The sequence below is a fragment of the Pyxicephalus adspersus genome, chromosome 1 (assembly GCF_032062135.1).
Source record: "Pyxicephalus adspersus chromosome 1, UCB_Pads_2.0, whole genome shotgun sequence".
NCBI classification, from domain to species: domain Eukaryota; kingdom Metazoa; phylum Chordata; class Amphibia; order Anura; family Pyxicephalidae; genus Pyxicephalus; species Pyxicephalus adspersus.
The window spans coordinates 4,984,523-5,010,980 of record NC_092858.1 but is presented as its reverse complement, the minus strand read 5'-3'; the positions used below and the strand labels follow the sequence as shown (position 1 = coordinate 5,010,980).

Sequence of the window (26,458 nt, the reverse complement as noted above, 5' to 3'; positions counted from 1 at the left end):
AACTTGGCCCTTAGAGTTTGACAAACCTGGGAGGTCGGTATCTGGTCACCCCCAGGTATTTGCCTAATGCTGGCTATAAACAACCCATTTTTTAAAAATGTCGACTAGTTCTCCATATGAATGTACTGACCAAGACAATCTTTTACCAATGGTGTGTTGGCCCCATGAGTTCATGTCTAATGACATTAAGTTGCCTTGGGCTATCTCACTACAACCCACCATTACATATCCCCCTCCTATTGTGTGATACTTCCCCCACCTCCTAGATTGTAAGCTCTTCGGGGCAGGGTCCTCTCCTCCTCCTGCGTCACTGTCCGTATTCGTCTGTCATTTGCAACCCCTATTTAATGTACAGCGCTGCGTAATATGTTCTTTTTACTATTTCCTATTAAGTCAAATTATAAATTGATAACTTTAGGGGCTGTCTACAGAAACTGATGTGACGACAGACTTGTTTAATGAACTCACTACTGATAAGGTTATATTAATAATGTCCCCTGTGTCCCCCTTTCCATATCACTTCCTTTGTAACAGGTGTCTGCGTCCCCAGACCTTATCCAGCAGCAGCCGGTCTCCCTGGCCTGGAATGCAGTAAACATGGCTAACTTTCCGAGGTCTGGCATGGCAGGCATGCAGGGTGTGAATGAGAAATGCCAATGAACCCCCTCAGGTCAGGGACAGCAGAGGTGGCAGGGGGAGTTGTTTCTCCTGTGTCTTCTTCAGATAAACATGTTTTCTTCTTCACCTTTTGTTTGTGAGAACCGGCTTTACACAAAGGAGATTGCAAACAAAAGAAGTCCTGTAACTCTTTCCACACTGCGATCATTGGAAATCTGCAGCCCCGGCATCATTCAGGTGCCCAGTCATATAAACAGTGCCAAGCATGCTAATGCCAACAACCCCTCTGAGCATATTTCCCTGCATGTGGAATATCAGAAGGAAGAAAGGGAGCAGAAAGAATATAAAATGTGAAAAGGGGCGATAGGAATTGCTCCAGGCAAGTGTTACAATAACAAGTTACTAAGAATACACTGCTATTTCCTTGTCACCTGTAAAGGCTGATGTGATGTAAGTTCATCCACCAGGTTCTTTACACTCATGGCCCAATATTGTAAAGGTCCCCTCCTGCCTCCAAAACAGCCCCAACCTCCTGAGGCATGGACCCCACATAACCTCCAAAGGTGTTCTGTGGTATCCGGCACCACTACATTAATACCTCTGCCATCCTGCCTGCTTCCCATAATGCACCCAGCTGCCATCTCTCGGGCCATCCACATGATCAAACATTAGGTACCTGACCGCACCACATTCTTCCTTTGCTCCAGTCCATTTTATGAATGGGCTGTAAAATTCAGACCACATATATACAGACCCACTGTGCATTGTCTATACAACAGGTCCTCTTTGGTACTTGGCACAGCAGAGGGCTTGGTAAGGTGTCGGTGTACTAGCAGTAAATATCTCCTTCTGCTCCTTTGCTAAATTCTTACATCCTGCCTGACACACATTGTTCCTCTAATATAAATCTGTTTATTATTCTGCATGTAATACGGCGAGGACAGGACATCGGATTACCCCTGCAGTGTGTACAGAGTTCATGAATTTGATAATCTGGAACCGGCTGCTTCTGGCTGATGCTGTCCTATCTGCCAGTTCTAAAAATTAGCTGCTAATTAAGCCGAATGGCAGCCTTGGGGCCCCTGGAAATGCCAGCTGGAACGGGTCGTTAACCCCTTCATGACTTCTTCCTACAGAGGTACTAGTATGATATCATTCAGGACTCTGTACCGGGGCTTCATCCTTCATAAAGAAGGATGAGTTTATTATTCAGTCCTTTACAGAGCCTTTAACCTCTTCATCACCTCTTCCTACTGAAAGCCGGTATGATCATTCTGGACTCTGTACAGGGACCTTACCCTTCATATAGGAGGATGGATACAATATTCAGTCATTGGGTCAGAGACTTTAACCCCTTCATCACCTCTTCCTACAGAGGTACTGGTATGATATCATTCAGGTGTCTGTAAAGGGACTTTAACCCCTTCCGCACCCCTTCATATAGGAGAATGGGTATACTATTCAGTCTTTGGTATAGGACCTTTAACTCCTTCATTGCTTCTTCCTACATCATATGTATATGATATGATATGATATGATTTCAAACAGCCATCTGTACAGGGGATTTACCCTTTCATCACCCCCTCATATTGAAGGATGAGTGTGATATTCAGTCCTCGGTACATGACCTTTAACCCCTTCATGACTTCCTTCTACAGAGGGACCAGTATGATATAATTTGGGCACTTTAAATCCTTCATTGCGTCTTCCTACATAGGGACCGGTATATCATTCAGATCTATATGCAAGCCCTTTTATCACCTCCTTCTACAAAGGGAACTGTATGATCTATATTGGGTATCTGTACAGGGCCTTCAACCCCTTTCTTCCTATAGATGGATACAATATTCAGTTCTTTGTGCAGGGTCTTTACCCCCTTCTTGTCTTCTGGTATAATATTTGGCAGGCTGTGCCAAGCCTTTAACCTTTTCATCTCCCCTTTCTTTAGAAAAGTTGGTATACCCTCACCCTGTCTGTACCAAGCCTTTATCCACCATCCTTTCCCCTTGCCCTTCCCCTTGCCCTGGCACTGGTAATCCCCCCTCTGTACTTGACATTTAACTCCATTCATATAGAGGTGTCCATCTGTGCCAAGACTTTGTCCCCTTTTTCTCCTCCTAATACAGCACCATAGGTATCATATCATCCCACACACAACCCTTTCATACAGAGGGACATGTATAACACCATCCAGCTTTCTGTAAACCTTTAACCTGTTCATCCTCTCCAACGTAGCCCAAAACTCTCAAATTGTGTCACATTGCATGGAATCGGCTCATTTGCTGCCCAAGTTTCACAGCAAAGGATGTCTCAGACAACCACATACGTGGCTTATGTATGGGGCCATTAATCAGCTCTATCAGTCAGCACATCCATGCCATCATTGCACTATAGTGTTTTCTGGGTATGGTTGGAGTATGGGTGAGGGTTGCAGGAGTCGGGTGTTAACGGGGTAATAATGCAGTGCTCATGACATTCTAAATAGCAGAGAAACATGTTCCAACACAGCACTAAGAGGGTGGATCTATTACACCTCTGCATTACTGTAACAGGGAAAGAAGTGTAATTGCCTGATGCACTTTTCCAGCAGACCTGTGTAAATCCCAGTAATGGATGTACAAAATTACAACAGCTCTGTGTGTCACCTGTGTACTTACCTGGAGTTCAACATTAAAGCATCCAATCACCTTCATCAAATGGTCACATGACTTTATTTCTCTTTTTTTTTCCAGGCTGATGGTGAGACGCAGAACACTAAAGGAATTCCCTTTCGCCGGCGAATGCGTCAAACGCCCAGAATAAATGCCGACGAATTGCCAGAGAAGGAGGCCAAGCGCATCGCAAGGATTTTCGCTGCACAGTTCTCCAACAAGTAGAGCGTCTTTGTAATGCCAATCCCAGACTGAATGCCTCAGAATGAAGTGAACCTGTCATAAGATGCCTGATTGTACTGTATACAATTGTTCCACATTGGTGACCTCTATAAGTAGACAGCGGGTGTTATGAGCTGGCACCTTAATAACAAGTCACCGCTGGGGGCCCCCATATTTCTGCCCCATTTGTGGGGGTAGAAGATAACCAAATCTGTCCACCATAACAAGGAGATCCTGACACTCTTTGGTTCTGTAACTTAAATCCACACACACTGGGGACCAACAACATCAGCAGATCTTCTGTCCAAACTGGATAAATTTAGTGCGACAGTGCCAAGTTCAGGTCATGTGACCCAATGCCAAGTTTAGTCATGTGACATGAAAACGCAGCATTGCCGCATTTTACATTCAGATGTTTTCCTTATACAACCCCCTTCCTATCCATGACCCCCTATTTGTATAAAGTGAACCAAAACGAGCAGATCTTGATCTTTGTGACACCTTTCAGTCCTGCAGGAGCCTCATACACAGTGCAGGGCATCAATTTCATCCTTCAATGTTCTGACTTTAGTTAACCGACCATTCTCTATTGATTACCGCACATTCCTCCTGATCCTTGTACAGCGATAATACTCCGGTGTGTTCTGATCTGATTGGACCGGCACTGTGTGATATTGTAATATATGTGTTCTCAATATCTGTATTATAAGTATTTAAAGATATTTCCAGCTAAATTATTTTTTTATGTTTCTACACTATTTTATTTAAAATTATGCCTAATTTATTTTAATAAAATTTTTGCACACGATGTGGATGTCATCAGTCTGCTGCAGGCAGGATTTCCTTAGTCTCCTCCAGTGATTAGACTCTACAAGGTCGGTGTGAGAGACTGGCAGTGGCTGATCTATGTCAGTCGGGGATTAACATAATTGTCACCTTTCTGAGCTGAAATATCAACCCATAAAGTAGATGGTGACCCTTGAAGATACCTGAACAGCGATGGTTCCATCTTTTGGAGAGAATACCAGATGAAGGCATTGTCATGGGGCATGTTAGGATCTCGGTGAGTACAATGGTAGTGTTACATTGACACATTGCAGTAGATTGTATAGCCGAACCCATAAAAGGGCCGGAGGAAGATGGCTGTGGTGTAAATTAAGCAGCAATGGAGAATGTGGGCCCTTACAGGAGAGCACTATAGGAGGTAAGTGTTCCATAATACTCAAGTATTATCCTGTGCAATAATATAGCAAGAGCTTCCCACATCACATACACTTCTGTCTTAAATCTGCAGCTTTCAAAAAGTAATCCCTGCTGATGCTGCTACGAAAGACAGTATTTATATAGCGCCAACATATTACGCAGCGCTGTACATTAAATAATCTTTCTTTTTTTCCTTTCTTTTCAGCATGAAGCATTGCCATGGTTACTTCCTGTGCGGCTTGTTGGTAAATATCAGGAGTCACCAATGGACAGAGTGTTTCCTGTCTCCATGCCAGGTTCATATGTCCTCCGCTGCTGCCAAAGCCGACCTTTATCCCAGTAACATCAGACCCTCCAGTGTGACCCCATCAGGACGCCGGTGATCTGGAGCTCGGCCACTAATGGGTCTGGCACCTGCTGATTCATTCCGTCCATCTCGCATCATGGGAAAATTCTGAACTGTAAGCTTCACTTGTTGACTTGGTTCATATTCCGTCTGTACTGTAAGAGCAGGAAAACATCAAAAGTGCAGGCGGGGAGTTTTCTTTATGACCAAACTAAAAAAAAAAAAAATGAGAGTAAGAGAAGAGTTTTCCCAATATCGACCACGTGGGATTCAGTGCTAATTCTCACAAAATTTGCACAATTTTCAGAAATTTTGTGACAACACTTTAAGAAATCTGCAGATTCAGCATTCCGCTGTGCCGCTAAACACACATTTCCTGCACTGTGCGGTCATTGCAGCAGAGATCGGGCTAAATGCAGAAGTGCAGATGAGGGGATGGTAACATTGTCATCGTGTAGGTCAAAGTGTACCAACCTCTTCCTTAATGGAGGATCGGCATAGGACTGGGCTGCCTTAAAGTGATCCTGTACCCTGTCCATACAGCCTGAGCAACAGGTTCCCCTTACACCCCCACCTCTCCCATGTTTGCGGAATGCCCCTTTGCTTCCTTGGTAATGGGACATCCTCCCTTATCTTTTCTTCCTACCATGGCAAAGGGGCAATTTTTTTTACTCCCTTTTACACCAGAAATATAATGGCTGCTAGGTTACATACTCATGAACCATTCATTTTATACATTGTGTTGCATGTTACATTCTTCTGAACCGCACTCTGTATACACAGTGTTGCATGTTACATACCCCTGAACCATGCAATATGCACACTGTATTGCATGTCGCATTCTCTTGAATCTTGCACTTCACACACTGTGTTGCATGTCACATTCTCCTGAATCTTGCATTTTACACACTGTGTTGCATGTCACATTCTCCTGAATCTTGCACTTTACGCTCTGTGTTGCATGTTGCATTCTCCTGAATATTGCACTTTACACACTGTTGCATGTCGCATTCTCTTGGCCCACACATTTTTTACACATGTTACATTCTCTTGGCCCATTCTCTTATACAATGTGTTGCACATTACATTCTCCTGAACCTCGTGTTCTCTATACTGTGTTGCAAGTTACATACCCCTGAGCCAAGCAGTGTATTTACCAAGTTGCACAGAGCATAACCCTGAACCATTCAATCTACGAGGGGTGCTGAGAAGTTCCTGCCTTTGCCCCCTTCCAGATGAAATAAAAAAATGAGTGTGGGGGCATATGACAGCCTAATACCTTAGTATGTAACTGTGCAAACATCAGGTCTTTGCAATTCTTAAAACTGTTTTTTCTTTTAGTGAGAAGCTGTGATAGCAGAGGCACAAGCAAGTTTCACGACGTTGGAGTTTCGGGCCGTCATGAAGTTTTTGTTTCTCCAGTGAAAGGAAGGACGCTTCTCCCCCAGTGTTTGTGACATCTCAATGCGAATGTCCTTTGCAGACTTTCCCTGGAAAAACAAAACTTCATGACGGGCCGTAACTCCAACGACGTGAAACTTGCTTGTGCTTCTGCCATCACAGCTTCTCACTAAAAGAAATTAAGAATCTCAAAGACCTGATATTTGCACAGTTACATACTAAGATATTAGGCTGTCATGTACCCCACACTCATCTTTATATTTCATCTGGAAGGGGGCAAAGCCAGGAACTTCTCAGCACCCCCTGTATTTACTGTTTTGCATATTACATTCCCCTGAGCCACACCCTCTATACAATTGCATGTTAACTATTCCTAAACCATGCACCCTTTACACAGTTGTTTGTTACATTCACCTGAACCACACCTTCTGTACATTATGTTGTACATTATATACCCCTGAGCCATGTCTCTATGCATTGAAACATACCCATGAGTCATTGGTATACACTTTCCACAGTGTAGCACACTGCATATTCCTGAACTGCACACCCTATATATTGTGATGTGTGTTATATAATTGCTAGCCCCTGTGCTGTATACTCTATGTTGAGAATCCTGCATGGCTCAGGAGTATTTATTTTTCACTGTACTCCGTGTATAAAGTGCCTGGTTCAGGAATATGTCACCCACCTTACTCCTGAGACCCCTGCACTGTGTACATGTCACCCACCTTACTCCTGAGACCCCTGCATGCACTGTGCTGTTTGTTACATAGTCCTGACCCCTGCATCCACCACACGCCAAACACTGTATTGTACACTCCACACTCCTGACACTTGCACTCTGTGTGCACCATTATACGTTACATATGCCTGAGCACTGTGCTCTGTGTACAATGTTGTATGTTATGTTATGTTATGTTGTTGCTGCACTCTATACACAGTGTTGTGCGTTACATCACTACGCTCCATACGCAATGTCAGATCTATGGAAAGTGGTGCAACATTTTTATTCCTCTAATAAGGAACTTAATTGGCTGCTCACTGAACACATTTTGCTGTGTGACTGGGGGATGAAATGAGGGAAGGTACAAGGTAAAGCTGGCATGGGGATCAGAGCTCGCCTGAGGGCAGCCAACCTCGTGGTCAAGACTGTCCCTTGTAGCAGTTTCCTGAGATAGATCCGACATTGTCTGACTCCATCACAACATCATCAGAATATAACTGGCTGCTCCTGCATTAGCCAATCAGTTCAGGTGCTGAAAGAACAGCAGCATTTTATTGTGCTGCTTTTCCTTTTACTGTCCAGTCATTGGCTGCAGGGAGGGTCCAGGACAGCGCAGACATGGCCATAGGTTGAATAATGATGGCTGCCCCAATGCAACACCATCCAATGGGAAGGCTTGGATAAACGGGATCAGGCATTGGCTGACTATAGCGCCATTCTTATATGCTATTGGTCGACATTGTCATTCTGGACACAAAGCTCCCCTGACATCTGCAGCCATATTTACCCCTGACCATTGATAAACATGTTTTTGTGGCCCTAAGCATGCACCACCTGGTCCTAATAGAAGGGGGCGGGGACACACCTCCTCTGCTGCAGCTTCTGATTGGCTGAGCAGCTCAGGTTTAGTCACCAATAGACTTGCTGAGTCACCTCCACCCCTCTGCGTTTCATGTATCCCACATGTGCCGCAGCTTTTGAATGCAATCGGTTCCATATGGGGGACAACACATTCTGCCAGGCTGCATCCACCACCACCATAATGGGTCTTCTAGGGGGGAACATTCGTGTACTCATCCCAGAAAGTGAATCTACGTTCATAATAAAAGAAAATAGAACACACTTACTGTTCCAGGGGCAGCATTGTCCCCCAAAGACGGGAAGTGCTCAGGAGCTACAGAACACCATCCCCTCTGACTGTACATACATTGTAACATTGTATCACTGGCCACTTTATTAGGTACACCTTGTTCAGGTGCTTGGTAATCCAAATATGTCATCAGCCAATCACACATCAGCAACTCAGAGATTTCAGCATGATTTTGGCATTAAGACCATCTGCTGAAATTCAAACCGAACATCAGAATTGAGAAGAAGGTGATTTCATGGCATGGTTGTTGGTTCCAGGCCGTCTGGTATTCCAGATTCTTCTGATCTGCTGGGATTTTCACCCAAAACCAATTCTACGGTGTACAGAGAATAGTCTGAAAAAGGGAAAATGCCCAGGAAAGGGGCAGCTGAAAATACCTTGTTGATGTCAGGGAAGATTGGCCGGACTGGATCCAGCTGATACAAAGGTACCAGGAATTCAAATACTTACCTGAGGTCTGCAGAGGTGATCTCCAAATCCATAACATCTCCAACCTTGGAGCAGATGGGTTACAGCAGCAGGAAATCACACCGGGGGGCCACCCGGGTCATCTAAGAACAGACACTGTAGGTAAAAATTTGCACAGCTTTCCAAAATTTGATAAGAGAAAATTGGAAAACCATTGCTTAGTCAGATGAGTCCATATTACCTTTGTGGAATTCGGATGGTGGGGTCGGAATTTGACCCCAAAAACATGAATGTATGGATCCATCCTACCTTCTATCCACAGTCCCGGCTGGTGGTGGTGTAATGGTGTGAGGGGCATTTTCTTGGCACACCTTGGACCTCTTAGTACCAATATTGATGAGGTGGAAAAAAAGCCCAAATAGCTACTATAACCCTAATTATGTTATCAGAGTTTTTGCCACTTCCTAGAAAAAACAACATGGAAAGCAAGGAGTGATGTGGCATTAACATGTTACATATTTTTTTATTAATATTATTAAACAGGATTTATATAGCACCAACATATGACGCAGCGCTGTACATTAAATAGGGATTGCAAATGACAGACTAATACAGACGGTGATACAGGAGGAGAGGACCCTGCCCCAAAGAGCTTACAATCTAGTAGGTGGGGGAATTTCACACACAATAGGATGGGAGGTGGGGCAGCTCTAGAGAAGTCTTGGAGCCGAGCGTGTGATGAGGAGAGAGTGGCAGGGGGAGTATTTTTTTACCAAGTCAGAAATGTAAGTGGGTATTTATTAGATACCTTGATAAAAAGTTGATAAATTTTTCAAATAGCATTGGTAGCCTCTGACGCATTTGGCGGGATACACGCTTTAGGGAATTTTGTGAAGAAATGGCTTCTCATACACGACCATAGGTTGTCATTTTTTTTTTTTTACCTTTGGTGGGAAGCATTTTTCTTCTTCGGATAATAAATCTTCAAAAACTATGGGATGTTCCTTTGATGATAAAAGAGTGTATTGCCTTTTTGGTTAAACATAGCTCCCACTATTTGATGTCTGGTTCAACAAATTTTTCATCTCCACTTTGATGTACAAATAATACAAAAACCTATGGTTGTGTGTGAAAAGCCATTGCTTTGCTTGGTAAATTCCCTGAAGAAGCAGGTCTCCTGCGAAACGCGTTAAAAGCTACCAATGTTATTTGAAAAATTTGTACCAAGTTGTTATTGTCATTTATGACTAAATCAAGATATCTAATAAACATGTAAGATTTTAATGCTACATAACTCTTTGCTTTCTATAGTGTTTAGCCTTAAGAAACTTAATTTCCTCTTGGTACCAACTGAGAATGGTCCAACCCACAGCCAACCTTAGCTGGCTATGTCCATCCCTTTATGCCTGCAGTGTCCCCATCTTCTGAAGGTTACTTCCTGCAGGATAACACACCGTGTCACAAAGCTCAAATTATCTCAGACTAAACATGACAATGGGGTCACCGGACCCACATGGCTTTCAAAGTCATCTGATTTCTGTCCAATGGGAGCACCTTTAGGATGTGGTTGGATGGAAGATTCTCATCATGGATGTGCAGCTGATGATATGATGATGATATGATATGGATCAGAATGTTTCCAAGATTTTGTTAGATCCATGCCATGAAGAATGACAGCAGATGGCAAGGGGGTCCCACCTGACACCAGCAAGGTGTACCTAATAAAGTGGCCGGTAATCATAAATTTTGGCAGGCTGCACTGTCATTATTCGAGACATTGCCACATATTGATAAGTGGGCCGTCCTTAAAGGAAATTTCCTCTATAATAGAAAGCCAAATAAAGTCACTTGTGTTCCTTTCCGCGTTGATAAGAAATTTGGGCCTCTTTATACCCGGTGACCCCGGACATTGCTGAGAACATCAGCAGGTCCGTAGAAACTTCTTTCCACTCACGGAAAAACAACAATCCTCGCCCCGGACACACCAAAGTAACCAGAACTTGTTTTTTTCTTTGTCTCCTGATGTGACACCAACAACGGAGGAGTCGTCACTCACACGCACTCCTTTCCAGGGCGCGGCACTCGCTGACATCTACAGGCCACCTGAACGACACAACTTAAAGAGGACCTGTAGTCAGATATATAATATGGCATTGTAACACCTTTACAGAGATTACAGAACTCCTTCTGAGAATGGCTTAATTAGTTTTTCCAAAAAGACGGAGCCATCTTTATTCAGGCATCTTCCTGGGCCACCATCTACATTGTGCATGGAGGTGACCCAGCCATGATCAGCCCCTGTAGCAGCTTCTCATCATGTGACCTGCTACAATGTTACAATCTGATCACTGAGGAAGGGGAGACTGAAGAAATGCTGACTGCAGCAGACTGATGACATTACCACAGCCTAGGCAAAGTCACTTAATTGATGGATTTTTAAAGATAAATATACTGTGACGTGTAATACCAATACGATTCAATAACATTCTACTTCCTATAACCAGAATATTGAGAGGCGAGTTGCTATTGGTTGTTTTAAATCCCTCGGAAATGCCTGAGTTGCTCAGGGTGCCAGTCCAAGCCTGAGTCATATTACTAGCAGCTTCCAGATTACCTTCAGAAAAGGTTTCATCAAATGGGGGTGTGCTAACCACTACCTAAAAAAACTTCACCTATATATTAAGGACGCGTGGGGTACAGCAAGCCCCACCCCCGATTATCCCTGGCTCGCAGCTGCTGTCATTATGACAGCCGGGAGTTGCTGTATATAACAGAAGCACCTACAACCGGCATAGGTAGAACAGAATGGGGCAACTGTTTAGTTAGGATTAATTCTAGCAGATTACAGAGATGACCAAAATTATTGAAAATAAAAAATCAACATTTTAGAAATAAAACTTATTTTTGAACCCTTTGTTACACCGCCCTGACTAAAAATTGAATGCCTTCATTTCATTGGTCAGTGCGTTTGCAGTGCTTTGTTATAGAAATGCCATTTTTGGAGTCATTGTAAAGGGACTGTAGGATAAATTCTGCACTTTTTGTTATCTTTAGGGATCAGTGGTGTGAGAACAAGCGGAGGAGGCCAAGGAAACAAAGGTGGAGGAGGCAGCAGATATGGGGAAGGCCGAGGCCGTTACCAACAATCCTGAAATGTTTTGGGAACACCGGGTCTGTTTTGTCATCCTCAGCCGACCTCCATACTCCACAATATTGTCAAACAAAAAACAAAAACTATTTAATTATTTAACTATTTAACTATTTAATCTAAACTTATTATCAAACATTTCGCAGCTCGCCTGTCCTTAGCTGGGTTCACGCTGATGCATACATGCAAGCTACACATGTGAGGGGGATTTGGGGTGCCATTTAGAATGAACACCAATCTAGTCCACCCACTCTTGTAATGTGCAGTGCCACGCGTTGCGGTCATGTATGTGTTGATACATATATATGTGGCCCTTAGGGGCCCTAGGCTTAAGGATCCAGTATACGTGCTCAGAATCAAGACGCAGGGTCCCAAAAGCTGAACACAAAAATGTCACATATTGCAGATTACAAGTCCCTATGCTGGCTGCATTTGTTTTCTTTTTTTTTTCACCTGGTGTTCGTGCCAGTAACTTGCTTCCTGTCCTGGGGTGACAACACAAACTCACTGTACTGTATTGTGAAATAGCGTTGTCACCTGACTACAGAATGTCCACCCCTTCAGAGAGCTGGAAACAATAGTGGGAAGATTCCACCACAGGTAGAAGTGCAGGAAGTGGCAATTTAAGGCTTTCCCATACGCTTTAGAGATATGTTATCAGTGACCCCGGATACCATAAAGATATTTTACTCTTCAGTGGAACAACACATGACATTGCCTGCAGCTTTTAAGTTTTTTTTTTTATGGGTCTGGAAGAGATCAAAATCAATATCTGGAGCATCATTTTCCTGAATATCAACACTCCTGCGATATGTACTTTCATTCCAGAGCTACCCTCCCTTTTGATTGGAGAGTTCTGGCTCAGCGGGGGTGGGATCAGACCTCTGCAGAGAGACTATTGCTTCCACACAGAACAACAAGGGTCCTTCCTATTTTTCCTTTTTTTCACACTTTCTGTTCCATTAGCATCCTATTATCTCTATGAGATTGTAGTGATCGGGTATTAATCTGCTTCAATTATCTGATTTGGCGATTATCTGTCGATTGTTGACAGTCATGGGTGCCATGAATAGAGAGAGGGCTGCTTGTTGGGGGGTGCGGCGCTCCAAAATATCACAGCTGGCACCACCATCCTGCATGCAGCATCTGCCACCCCAGGACACCGTGTTACAGCTGCCAGGCCCTTCACCAGCCCCCGGCCTGTCATTGGCTAAGGTCTCACCACCTGACCAATCACGGCTCAGGATAAAAGGAAAAGCGTTCGGTCTGCTGGCGATATTCTGGGAAGGAGAAGCCACTGACGCAACTGGAAAATCTTTCTTGGTAACCCATTCAGGACTGCACGGGACGTCTTTAATTCCCTGGGCCCCTCCACTTATCACCTGCAGGAAAATTATTCTAAAAAATTACAATTTGTATGTTTAAAAATAATTCTCAGGGCCATTCACCCCTGAGTGACCCCAACACCCAAATGTCTGCAGATAGGGAAGGGGTGCACGGTCTATGTGAAAGTATGTAGGTGAATGACGCGCCCCCGCCACATCCCACAGCTAATACCACATCCCTGCCAAGCACACATTTTGCAGACCATAAATATAGAGGTGTAGAGAGCCACCCAAAAAGAGGGACAGTCCCTCCAAATCAGAGACAGTTGGGAGTTATGAAGAGGGACAGTCCCTCCAAATCAGAGACAGTTGGGAGGTATGAAGAGGGACAGTCCTTCCAAATCAGAGACAGTTGGGAGGTATGAAGAGGGACAGTCCCTCCAAATCAGAGACAGTTGGGAGATATGCCCATGTTATCTATTCCTCACTAGCGATAAAGGATATACATTTAGTTTGTGACCACCAAATTACAAACTCAGATATCAATTTGTAAAAGTAGCGATGACATAATCACTGGGCTGTAAATAGATCTGTGGGAGGGGCCTATCAGCTCCGCCCACTACAGGCTGCCTGCAGAAAACTCCAAATGGGGGTGGAGACAAGACCAGTCACCCTGCACAAAGAGAGAGGGGAACAGTGATTGGTCTGTATCACAGGAAGTTCTGTACATTGGATTCATATAAGGATACAAAACTTGTATATGGATGATATTCACTTTAAAGTGAGCCTGTCATTATGAGGCCCAGGCTGAACCATGATTTTGATTGGACACAGATCCAAATTCCATCTCAATGCCAATCAATCACCCCAAATTTGCCCCCCTCCCCTCAGGTGTTTCACATTTTACTCATTCTCAGCCTGGAGAGAAGTGGGTCCTCTAGCAAACCCCTCCAGGTATCAGAGGTGACCCCATTTCATATTTGTGGGGTCAGCCTGTTCCCTTCTGTTTCCCTCTCCCCAGTGACGTGTCTGCCTGACGTATGATCCGTGTTTTCTGTAACCAGATCAGGGTGCTGTGGCCGGGGTATAAATACTGCGGGGCCGCCACTGCCCATCATTATTGGACGGGGCCCTCATCTCAGAATTATACCTGCCAAGGGGCATCCAGGAATCACAGCACAGGTCAGTACTAACCCCACACCCACCCCAGGGGCTTTCTGCTACCTGCCTACCCCCACCCCTGGGCTTCCCAATTCAGCCTTTTCATTGGCTCAGAACTTTTTGGATTGTTATCTGTATAAAATGTTCTGCATTGATCTGATGATAGCCAGGTATAGGGCTGTGATCTGTCTCTGATGGACGGAGGAGGGGGCATGGGGCGTTCTGTGCTGCCATAAAGGGATCCAAACTGCAGATAATAATACAAATCTGCAGAAGTTTCCTTCTAGATAGGGCTACAGAGGAGGAGGGGGTTGTTTTGTATTTCTGCCCTAAGGTGACTACGTTGCTTCTTGATACATTCAGTGAGTGCGTGTTGTCACCTTAGGACAGGAAGGACAGAAAATAAAGGAGACTGAAAAAGGAAAACTAATCCAACCATCATATCTAAGGACTGGAAATCTGCAATATGACATGATGGTTTTTATGTTTTGGGATGGAGAACACCCCCCTGCTCTTCTCCTCCTGCAGGGAATTTAAAATAAGCAAAATGCTGAACAAAATGCAAATATTAGGAGGAAGGGAAAAAATATGAATATATATTATGTACAGAAACGGGCGGAGTTGCTTTGTAGGAGGGTCCACCTGCTGGCAGATATAGATACAATGTATCATATATGGAGTTTGCATTATACAATGTATCCATAGGGGTGGAACCTCTGTTAGGTTTTATTTAGTCCTGGCATAGGTTGGCACTGCCCATATTGACAGCCCTTGGCAGGGTGATAGCACTGGGCCGACATCCATCAATTTATGATCCAGAAAATTTATACCTGCCCCTAATTTCTTTATTCTCCATGCAGTTCCTGGTTTGGGGGGGATCAATGCCCACGGGCACCTTCATACCCTGTGCCCCCTTGTGATTGGCTGGGCTCTGCCCATTGGTTCCCAGCCTCGTAGAATAGGGACCGGTATCCAGCAGTATGACCGATGAGGCTGCTTTGCATGATGGGTATTATTAGAATGCTGAATTATTTGTGTATGAGGCAAATTGTGTTTATGTAAAATCTGTGAGAGTTCTGCAGGGGGATAAACATGAGGAACGTTGTCGGGACCAATCCAATGTTCCTCTGGATATAAAATTCATCTATTTATAAAGTAGTCAATGTGACATTTACTAAACATTCACTGGTGGAGGTTCTTCTAGGTCCATGTGTTTTCAATGACAGTGATTAAATCTTCACCAGAGGATGTTTAGTGAATGTCAGATTCACCCCCTCCAAATCAGAGACGGGAGGTATGAAGAGGGACAGTCCCTCCAAATCAGAGACGGGAGGTATGAAGAGGGACAGTCCCTCCAAATCAGAGACAGTTGGGAGATATGCCCATGTTATCTATTCCTCACTAGCCATAAAGGATATACATTTAGTTTGTGACCACCAAATTACAAACTCAGATATCAATTTGTAAAAGTAGCGATGACATAATCACTGGGCTGTAAATAGATCTGTGGGAGGGGCCTATCAGCTCCGCCCACTACAGGCTGCCTGCAGAAAACTCCAAATGGGGGTGGAGACAAGACCAGTCACCCTGCACAAAGAGAGAGGGGAACAGTGATTGGTCTGTATCACAGGAAGTTCTGTACATTGGATTCATATAAGGATACAAAACTTGTATATGGATGATATTCACTTTAAAGTGAGCCTGTCATTATGAGGCCCAGGCTGAACCATGATTTTGATTGGACACAGATCCAAATTCCATCTCAATGCCAATCAATCACCCCAAATTTGCCCCCCTCCCCTCAGGTGTTTCACATTTTACTCATTCTCAGCCTGGAGAGAAGTGGGTCCTCTAGCAAACCCCTCCAGGTATCAGAGGTGACCCCATTTCATATTTGTGGGGTCAGCCTGTTCCCTTCTGTTTCCCTCTCCCCAGTGACGTGTCTGCCTGACGTATGATCCGTGTTTTCTGTAACCAGATCAGGGTGCTGTGGCCGGGGTATAAATACTGCGGGGCCGCCACTGCCCATCATTATTGGACGGGGCCCTCGTCTCAGAATTATACCTGCCAAGGGGCATCCAGGAATCACAGCACAGGTCAGTACTAACCCCACACCCACCCCAGGGGCTTTCTGCTACCTGCCCACCCCCACCCCTGGGCTTCCCAATTCAGCCTTTTCATTGGCTCAGAACTTTTTGGATTGTTATCTGTATAAAATGTTCTGCATTGATCTGATGATAGCCAGGTATAGGGCTGTGATCTGTCTCTGATGGACGGAGGAGGGGGCATGGGGCGTTCTGTGCTGCCAAAAAGGGATCCAAACTGCAGATAATAATACAAATCTGCAGAAGTTTCCTTCTAGATAGGGCTACAGAGGAGGAGGGGGTTGTTTTGTATTTCTGCCCTAAGGTGACTACGTTGCTTCTTGATACATTCAGTGAGTGCGTGTTGTCACCTTAGGACAGGAAGGACAGAAAATAAAGGAGACTGAAAAAGGAAAACTAATCCAACCATCATATCTAAGGACTGGAAATCTGCAATATGACATGATGGTTTTTATGTTTTGGGATGGAGAACACCCCCCTGCTCTTCTCCTCCTGCAGGGAAATTAAAATAAGCAAAATGCTGAACAAAATGCAAATATTAGGAGGAAGGGAAAAAATATGAATATATATTATGTACAGAAACGGGCGGAGTCGCTTTGTAGGAGGGTCCACCTGCTGGCAGATATAGATACAATGTATCATATATGGAGTTTGCATTATACAATGTATCCATAGGGGTGGAACCTCTGTTAGGTTTTATTTAGTCCTGGCATAGGTTGGCACTGCCCATATTGACAGCCCTTGGCAGGGTGATAGCACTGGGCCGACATCCATCAATTTATGATCCAGAAAATTATTTTTTTTATACCTGCCCCTAATTTCTTTATTCTCCATGCAGTTCCTGGTTTGGGGGGGATCAATGCCCACGGGCACCTTCATACCCTGTGCCCCCTTGTGATTGGCTGGGCTCTGCTCATTGGTTCCCAGCCTCGTAGAATAGGGACCGGTATCCAGCAGTATGACCGATGAGGCTGCTTTGCATGATGGGTATTATTAGAATGCTGAATTATTTGTGTATGAGGCAAATTGTGTTTATGTAAAATCTGTGAGAGTTCTGCAGGGGGATAAACATGAGGAACGTTGTCGGGACCAATCCAATGTTCCTCTGGATATAAAATTCATCTATTTATAAAGTAGTCAATGTGACATTTACTAAACATTCACTGGTGGAGGTTCTTCTAGGTCCATGTGTTTTCAATGACAGTGATTAAATCTTCACCAGAGGATGTTTAGTGAATGTCAGATTCACCACTTTATGTAAAGACCCTATAGAATCTGGTGGTCTGGCTTCCAGTTGGTTCCCTATATCTCCTAGGTAGCAATAGTTTACCAATATAGAATTACCAGATCCTGGAACAGATCTAATGGAGATAATGAGAGATATAAAAATCTACTGGATTCTAAACATAAGAATCCTCTGGATCCTGGACATGGGAATCTGTTGGATCCTTGACATAAAAAAACACCAGATCTTGGACATAAATATCTCCTGGACATGAAGATCCACTGGATATTGGGCATTAGGGATCCCCAGATCCTAGAATTAGGTATTTACTGGGTCTTGGGCATAGTTTCTCTTAGATCATGGACATAAAATTTTCCTGGGTCCCTGGATTTGTTGGATCCTTGACATGAAAATCTACCAGATCCTATACATAAGGATCTCTTGGATCCTGGGCATGGAGATCAACTGGATATTGGGCATAAGGATCCCCAAGATCCTGTATTTAAGTATCTGCTGGTTTTTGGACATATGTTCGCTTGGTTCCTTGGCATAAAGATCCTGTGGATCCTAGAATAAAGCATCTACTGGATCTTAGATATAAAGATCCACTGAATCTTAGACATAAAGATCCCCTGGATCCTGCACATAATGATCTACTATAACATAGGTTCACCTGGACATAGAGATCTAATGGATCCTGGGCATGAGAATCTCCTGGATCCTGGACATAAGGATATACCTGGATGGTTTGATTCTTCAGCATCCACCAAACACTGTGGTTAAACTCCTTTGAGTAGAATGAATGGCGGGGAGGGGTCCTGGGTTGCCCGTGTAGTTGACAGGGTTAGGACAGGACATGACTCTGAGCTCTCACTTGGCAGGAAGATAGTGAGGGATCTCATTTCTTGTTGGCGGTACCTCACCCCGTTCCTCAGTGGTCACCATACATACCTGGCTGAGGTCACATTTCACAGCCTTTGGCATTCATCATATCAAGTCAACAAGTCCGACCTTTCACCCAAATTCTGCCGGCACTCCCTTCACCCCTAACTGAGGGAGCTGCAGTAGCGATGGGTCATTGGTGGTCCCATAGAAAGAACTCAGAGGCCCCAGAATCATACAGCAGGGCTACTGATCATGTCACATTTTATGGGATCTCAGAAATTGATACATTGATAGTTGGAGGTTCCAGAAATCAATTTGTTGTCCGTTGGGGCCCCTGAAATAATTTATACTGACAATTAGCGTCCAAAACTTGATATATTGACTGTTGGGCTCCTACAGTCCAGAAAGTAAAAGGTGGCCCTGGATGATGTCTGAACAATATTGGAACTGTTCTTCTAGAAATAAAACTTGTTTATTGGTTTATTTTTCACTTTTTTATTACAGGTGACCCATTTAGACGTGGCTTCTTTCCCTGAACGAAGAGTCAATAAGCATGGTCGGGCTAAAACCTTCTGAGGTTCCTCCTACACTCGCGGTGAAGTTTGTAGGTGCCGGCACAGCGGCCTGCATAGCGGACTTGGTCACCTTCCCCCTGGACACTGCCAAAGTCAGACTACAGGTAAAGAATTAACAAAGTTTGCTTGTTGGGAAGGTTTGTTTCAGGAGATCCGGTTCTCTTCCTCAACCAACACTGATGGGTAATTAGGTAGACCCTACGTTGTATTTGCCTGGGTAATATTGGCAGGGTTATTAAACTGTAGAGGGCTTTGCTGGACCATTGAGGACTTTATTGGTGGCATTGGCTCCTGGGTCTTTATAACGTCTGTAAAATGGAGTGGAACACATAAAAATGAGCAGGAACATCTAAAACACCCAGGTGGACAAGAACAGAGTCAGGAATTACGCCAGAATGGTCTTGTTCGTGTAGAACCCAAAATATAGAAGAAGCAAAGGCCTACCAGGTCCCATCAATAAACATTAAACTATCACATTAGTGTAGCATTGTCTTCTACACTACTTGTATTGGCCACCATTGGCTGAATGTGGACATAGTTGGGTAGGGTTTGGGTTAAACCATGAACTACAATGTTGACCATTTACTGGACTTGTCTCCAACCACCTGTAACAGTTCAGGGTCCATTGCTAAATGGAGTTACTTGTCACAATCAATGGACCAGACTCGGACAATCAATGGATCAATGGACCAGGCTCAGAACAAAGTCTATAATCTGGTTATTAATATTATTCAGGTCAATTCTTCATGCCATGAATTTGTTAACTAAGGTGGAAACCAGAAGACGTCACCTCTGCACCCCCATTGCCTGGCCTGTGATCGATAGCTCAAAACATGTGTAGTCTAGTAAATTGGGGGCTCCATGGCATCATTTTTGCCCAAATGGCACCATATTTACAGAACATAGTTCTACTTTATGGTATAGCGCTTTAAGTAAAGAGCCATCAATGTGGCCATGGTGCTTCAATACCAAATTTAAAAACCTGGATTGTTGTGGGCTTGATTGGGTATTCATGCCCAGCGATAGCATCAGATCTGATTCTGTGGAGGTACCGGGCTTTAGGATAAACCAGGCATATCATGTGACTGCACGGCATAGATATATTAGGAGGGGAAACACTTTGGCCCTCTACATCCATTGCAGAACTGGATCATCTACGGGGCAACCCTTGACGGGAGCCTAGGGTCAGATGGGTGTCCAGGGTGCCCAGCTACAATCTTCATACTTCTGCAGTAAACTTGAGAAATGAAACACTTGATTAGAGCTGTCCACCATGGACATGTGGGCAGTCGGTGTCTTATAGGACTAGAAGGAGCCTCATCAATGTCATAGAATGAATGGAGGTGCCAAAGCTGTTGATTTGATAGGGTCCATTCTGTATAATCCATCTGACTAGATGTCATATTTTCCATATAACCCCACGTCTTCTCATCTGCAGATACAAGGAGAATGTTTTGCCGAACCCAGTGTCCAGGTCGCTCATTACAAGGGCGTGATGGGCACTATCACCACCATGGTGAGGATGGAGGGACCCGCCAGTCTCTACAATGGCTTAGTGGCCGGTCTGCATCGACAGATGACCTTTGCTTCTATCCGTATCGGCATGTATGACTCAGTGAAGGAGTTCTACTGCCGCCAATCTGAAAGTAAGCTCCATATTATATGGAGGAGAATAGAAATATTTCTTCTTACATCAATATGCTTTGCTTTATGATTCCTGTGTAACATGGTGCAGTGCAGAAAAAACGAACTGGTCACTGGGCCACACAACAAGAGCCACCCTTTGGGTGGACAAGTGTGATGTAGAAGAAAAGACTTCATGTCAATCAAACAGATTACCGCTGCCATTTTCCAAGGAAAGATTGTAGATGATTAAAAAAATTGCAGTTATAGGTAACAGAGGGCACCCTGTGCCCCTCAATAACTTGAATATTGCTATGGGATGCCACGTCAGTCACATGATCACATGCCAAGGCATTTAGGAGCAGGATTTATGCTAAAGGGAAGGATTAAAGTTCTGGCTAAGAACTCAATATGGCTAAACATTGGTCATGGAGCAAGTTTGATTGGACCCCAGAAAAGTGTTTCTTTTCAATATGTTATCCTGCAGAGATAGCAGTATTTGGGATTAGGATAAGTCATGGGCAATGGGCAATAATTTTATAATATTTGTTAGCTTGTATCAAAATGACGTAGACTGCTAACTGACCATCATCCAATCTCTTCTCCCAGATTCTGGTGTGGCTTGTCGGCTTCTGGCGGGATCCACCACCGGCGCACTAGCGGTCACTTGCGCTCAGCCAACGGACGTGGTTAAAGTGAGATTCCAGGCGCACATAAAAGTCATAGATGGCAGCAGACGGTACAACGGGACGATGGATGCCTACAAGACCATCGCTAAGGAGGAGGGGGTGCGAGGACTCTGGAAAGGTATCAACACGCATGGCTTTGCCGACAAAATATCTAAACCAGCGTTTCTCAACAGGGTTCCTCCAGAGGGCGCTAGAGGTTCCTTGAGCAATAAGCAATGTGCATGTCAGGTCAGACTAAGTGACACCAATGATCTGTAAGGGTGACATTCTTCCCACTGGTCAGCAATGTAAGAGGAATTCTTCCCACTGACCACCACACTAATATACTGTGATCTGTTGATATAGCAGGGGGTTCCTAACACCTGAAAGTTAAAAAGGTTGAAAAACACTGATCAAAACTGTAACAATTTCAGAAATCAAATAATTAATTAGTCTACTTATAACTATTATATAATAATCTGATTTATCACCTTTATTTCATTTAATTAATTAAGGGATCATCTAAAAGCAAACACATGGCTGATCCCTATGTTCCTTCCTTCTTAGGGACCGTGCCCAATATCACCCGGAACGCCATCGTAAACTGCGCAGAGTTGGTCACCTACGACCTCATCAAGGAAGCCATCCTAAACCACCAGCTGATGACAGGTGAGAGGCTCCGTACCCCAGGGGCAAATTACGCAATTGTCAGAGGCAGCTCACTTCCCAGGGGCAGCACAGAAATTCTCATATAATGTTTTTTCTTTTTTATTGTCTTTGTCTTTTGGGAAAATAGATTTCTCAGCAAAACTGCTCATTTTGCTGCAGGCAGAATTACCCTCAGTTTGTTTTGAGTAGTAAAGGTTACATTTGCTTTAAGAATGTAAAAAATTTACAATCATTTAAAAAAAACATGTAACATATTACCAATAACAAGAGCAGCTCCAAGGTGATTGAAATAATCTTTAGTAACCCTCAGGAGCCGTTCAATCAAAACACATTGCACTGTTGAAGTTTATATAAACCCAACACTGAACTTTTCTTTTTTTGGTGCCTTCGGGTCTGGTAAATAAACCATGGAATATGAATAATCGGGCCTGATTTATTAATGCTCTCCAAGGCTGAAGAGGATACACTTTCATCAGTGAAGCTGGGTGATCCAGCAAACCTGGAATGAATCTGGTCTAGGATTGAAAACATTTACTAATAAATAACTCATGACTTTTAAGAAATCCATTCCAGGTTTGCTGGATCACCCAGCTTCACTGATGAAAGTGTATTCTCTCCAACCTTGGAGAGCTTTCAGAAATCGGGGCCATTATATCTGCTCAATAGGTGCAAAAATACCCATTGTTCCTTCCAGAAATTCAGTGACCTGATTTCCCTCTGTGCTCTATGCTGGGACTGTTATCAGTTCCATTGTTCTCAGCTGTAAAATCCCCACTTTGGGTTATGGATAGGAGAAGGGAAGAGGTTTTATAGTCCTCTGCTTGTCAACACTGCTGCACTGAAGTCCCAATGGATCACCAGTTTGAAAAAGAAAACTAATGAAGCCACCATATCTACAGATCAAAAACTTTTGTTCTTAGAACTTAGATAAAGAAAATTTCCTTAGATAAAGAAATGGTAAAGATTTTATTATCAGAAATTTCTGATAATTTAAAAGTTATCCAACCATCATGCCAGTGCCAGGTGAGCGGAGATAAGCTTGTATGGTGGTATTTGGGGTGGTCACAGAGAAAACATGGCGACTCTATATCATTCACAGTCGTTTGTAAGGCTTGTAGCAGAATCTGATCAATAATGGTGGCAACGGATTTCTACGTAATGTCGCGCCCACTGTAATTGCTTCCCTGTGATTGGTTGAATTAGTGTTGTGCGCACAGAGCAAAATATGACAGATGGAGGATTAATATGTTAGATCATCAACCACCTATGTATAAAACACAGAATCAGAAAACAAAAAATACAATTATGGCCCCCATTAAAAAAAAGTTGCTGCAACAATTATAAATGCATCATTATAAACTTAATTTTCCTGCAAAGATGCATAAAATCATTGTTGATCCTGCCAGAAAAGTCCAGTTTCCTGGGATGAGTGACAACAATGCTGCACTGCTCCTGTATTCAGAGCAGAGTTGTCACTTTTATATGGGCTGTCTCTGCTTGCATCACAGTGGGAGCAGAAGATGTTGCAGAGGGTGTGGCTATTTGTCACATGTCTGTAACTTGTCAATCAGCACCTGGCCACACCCAGTCCCTGCCCACTTATTTCTGGATTGAGAGCATTGAAACCCTCCCACTGTGATCTGCAATGTCTAAGAGGGGAGCGTGTGAGACACAACTTTGTTTAGCTCAATGAGGGATTCAACTGGAATTAAGACTTGTATAGATTGTCTTACAGGAACCTTTATTTGTATTTTAATGCTCAGCTGCAAAATTTCAAAAAAATTCTTTGTGACCCAAACCCAACGGTCCATTTTTATATCTTCCAGATAACCTTCCATGCCATTTTGTGGCTGCGTTTGGTGCCGGGTTTTGCACTACGGTGGTGGCCTCTCCTGTGGATGTAGTGAAGACGCGCTATATGAACTCTACAGTCGGCCAGTACAAGAATGCCATCAACTGCGCGTTCACCATGGTGGTGAGAGAAGGAGGTGCTGCATTTTACAAGGGGTAGGTCAAGCGCCATATTCGGTAATCAAATTTGAGATATACCTACCTACTTATCTGGACACCCCAGACCTGAGACTTTCTGTATGCAAATAGATCAAAGTCAGTGATCTGATCTGCCCTGTATTACTATTGGTGAGTGGGGGTTGCCTCATAATAAAGATCAATTCAATCTTTCAATATGAGCTCAGATCGCTATTACCATTGTCACCCTTTTCCAGGATATGAGTTGTTACAGTATAGAGCTATTTCCAGTTCCTCAGGGGAGGAGCTTAAAAAGCCAAAGTATTGCATAACTCCATATTTTTTAGGGATTAGATTTTTTTTTTGTAAATCATAATTGTAGAGATAGATGTTATATGCTATAATGGTGTCCCTCTCCCCTGGTCCCCTATAGATTCATGCCGGCTTTCCTCAGACTCGGCTCCTGGAATATCGTCATGTTCGTCAGCTACGAACAACTGAAAAGAGCTATGATGATGGCTCACGGCTCTTGAGAAGATCCTCATTACCTCCAAGCAGGAATAAAAGAGGTTTTCCGAAAATCTGGGATCAGACGTGGTCTGCCAATGTTCCCCTGAAGGGAGAACTCTCATTGAAGGTGCTTCAAGCGTACTTGGTCCATCAAGATGGGGGCTTAATGCTCCTCCTCTGTTTACAAAATTTATGAGAGAGGAACTATAGGTAGAAACATCATAGTATGAATATTCAAGGAAAAAAATGTAGATTAATTCATTAGTTCAATTTATGTCAACGTTTGTACTGCAATGGTGAATTTCAGGTGCCATGAAGATAATAAGGAGAATCCAGATTTTTAATGTTGGCCCATGGTAGTGCCTAAAACAAAGTTTGCATGCAGTCACCAACCCTCTGAATGTCCAAATCTCAGGGTCCTATAAAGAGTAAAATCAACCATTTCTGGTGGTTTCAGTTGAAAGATCCTTGGGGACGCTTTTGGTATGAAAGCAAAGATAAAATATAGCATCTAAAGCTGGAATCCACATTTTTATATATAAATGTATGTATCGATCACAAATATCCAACTCGTTTCAGGGGTCAAAGACTCACTTCATCAGGGCTTAACATGTAGTGAGTAAAGTGAAAGTAAGTTGTGGTGGAGTGAATAAATATTGCTGCCATAAAACACGACACACACTTTCCAAAATAAAAACATAACATTAGAGCTTCAGATACAATGTAAAGTGGCTCCCTATAAATCCCATGTCCTATAATATGACAGGTCCCCATTAACACCATGCACAGCACTTTTCTGCAAAGTATCTGACTTATAATATTATCATTTATTATTATTTCTTATCTAAGCATTTGCAGCAATAAATAATAACTTCTCAGGAGATAAGTCATGGGTGGTTCAACCTGAATAAGACGTTTTAACGATAAAAAGGGGCAAAGGACAGATGGCGGCCTTACATCTGTTATCATAAAAACACGGCCATAGAACTCCTATCAGATGCACTTTTTTTAACCCAGTGTAAGGAAAATCCGTCCATGTGAGGGTTGGTTAGTTGGCCAGAAATATATTGTACCTAGAATGTTTTGTGACCATATAACCTTAAGAAATAAAAAAACTCAGGCCTAGGGGTGCAGTGACAGGCCTGCAGGGGATTTGGTTATACTTTATCTTTATAAAAAAGCCAATGAGACAACAATCAGGACAAAAGGTGATCACCAATCATGATAAAACATTTGCAACCAACAAACGCTTCAATAAAATACAAGCCCAGGATCCTTATGATAGAAGAAAAGCACAACTGATTCATACATAAAGACCAAATATGATACAATGTATTTATTAGATGTAAATACATTGCATTCAGCAATGCTTCAATGTCTGATTATCACTGATCATTCCATCATTATTTTACTGTTCTGTTGTTTAATAATAAAACTTGAAAATTAATTTAATGCCCTGACTTCTCATTCTCTATGGTAGCCATTTACAACCGGGGTGCTTGTTAGGGGTTCTATGAGCTTTGGTGAATTGGCCTCCCATGTGATGGCCCCGGGGTAAATGCCATTTGGTACAGCTGGTATGATGGCACCGGTAACACAGTAAAGGACATTCTTTCCTTAAAATCAATGTAATGGGGGAATTTCTTCCAACCTGACCCATAATGAATTTCTTTTATCCCTGAACCCTCAAGTTTATTTCAAGGGTTCATCTGGGGTAAAAAGGTGGGGAAATGCTGCTTTGTTATGTATTGTGCCTAAGGTGAGATAAGGGAGGAACCTGAACCTGCACTTTGCCCATACAAAAAAACTATTGGTAGAGATGTGAGTTAAGGTTATTCTGTCCCTGTACCATACTGCATGGGGCTATTAG

General features: G+C 43.4%; 2 protein-coding genes across 2 annotated transcripts in view; both read left to right on the top strand.

Moving 5' to 3' along the window:
* The window catches only part of C2CD3 (C2 domain containing 3 centriole elongation regulator), a 35,686-nt gene extending 31,387 nt beyond the window's left edge, over window positions 1-4,299 (top strand). The window contains exon 29 of the mRNA XM_072401232.1: window positions 3,351-4,299. Within this exon, the coding sequence (XP_072257333.1) occupies window positions 3,351-3,494 (144 nt within the window). The 3' untranslated portion in view covers window positions 3,495-4,299. The remainder of the gene's footprint in view (window positions 1-3,350) is intronic.
* A 14,782-nt stretch (window positions 4,300-19,081) lies between these two features.
* LOC140323832 (putative mitochondrial transporter UCP3) lies at window positions 19,082-26,034 on the top strand. Its single transcript, XM_072401220.1, has 6 exons — window positions 19,082-19,254; window positions 20,589-20,796; window positions 21,383-21,580; window positions 22,009-22,110; window positions 23,937-24,117; window positions 24,512-26,034. Exons 1-6 carry the CDS (start codon window positions 19,129-19,131, stop codon window positions 24,609-24,611), a joined length of 915 nt encoding a protein of 304 aa, XP_072257321.1. The 5' UTR covers window positions 19,082-19,128; the 3' UTR covers window positions 24,612-26,034.
* The last annotated feature ends 424 nt before the right edge of the window (window positions 26,035-26,458 follow it).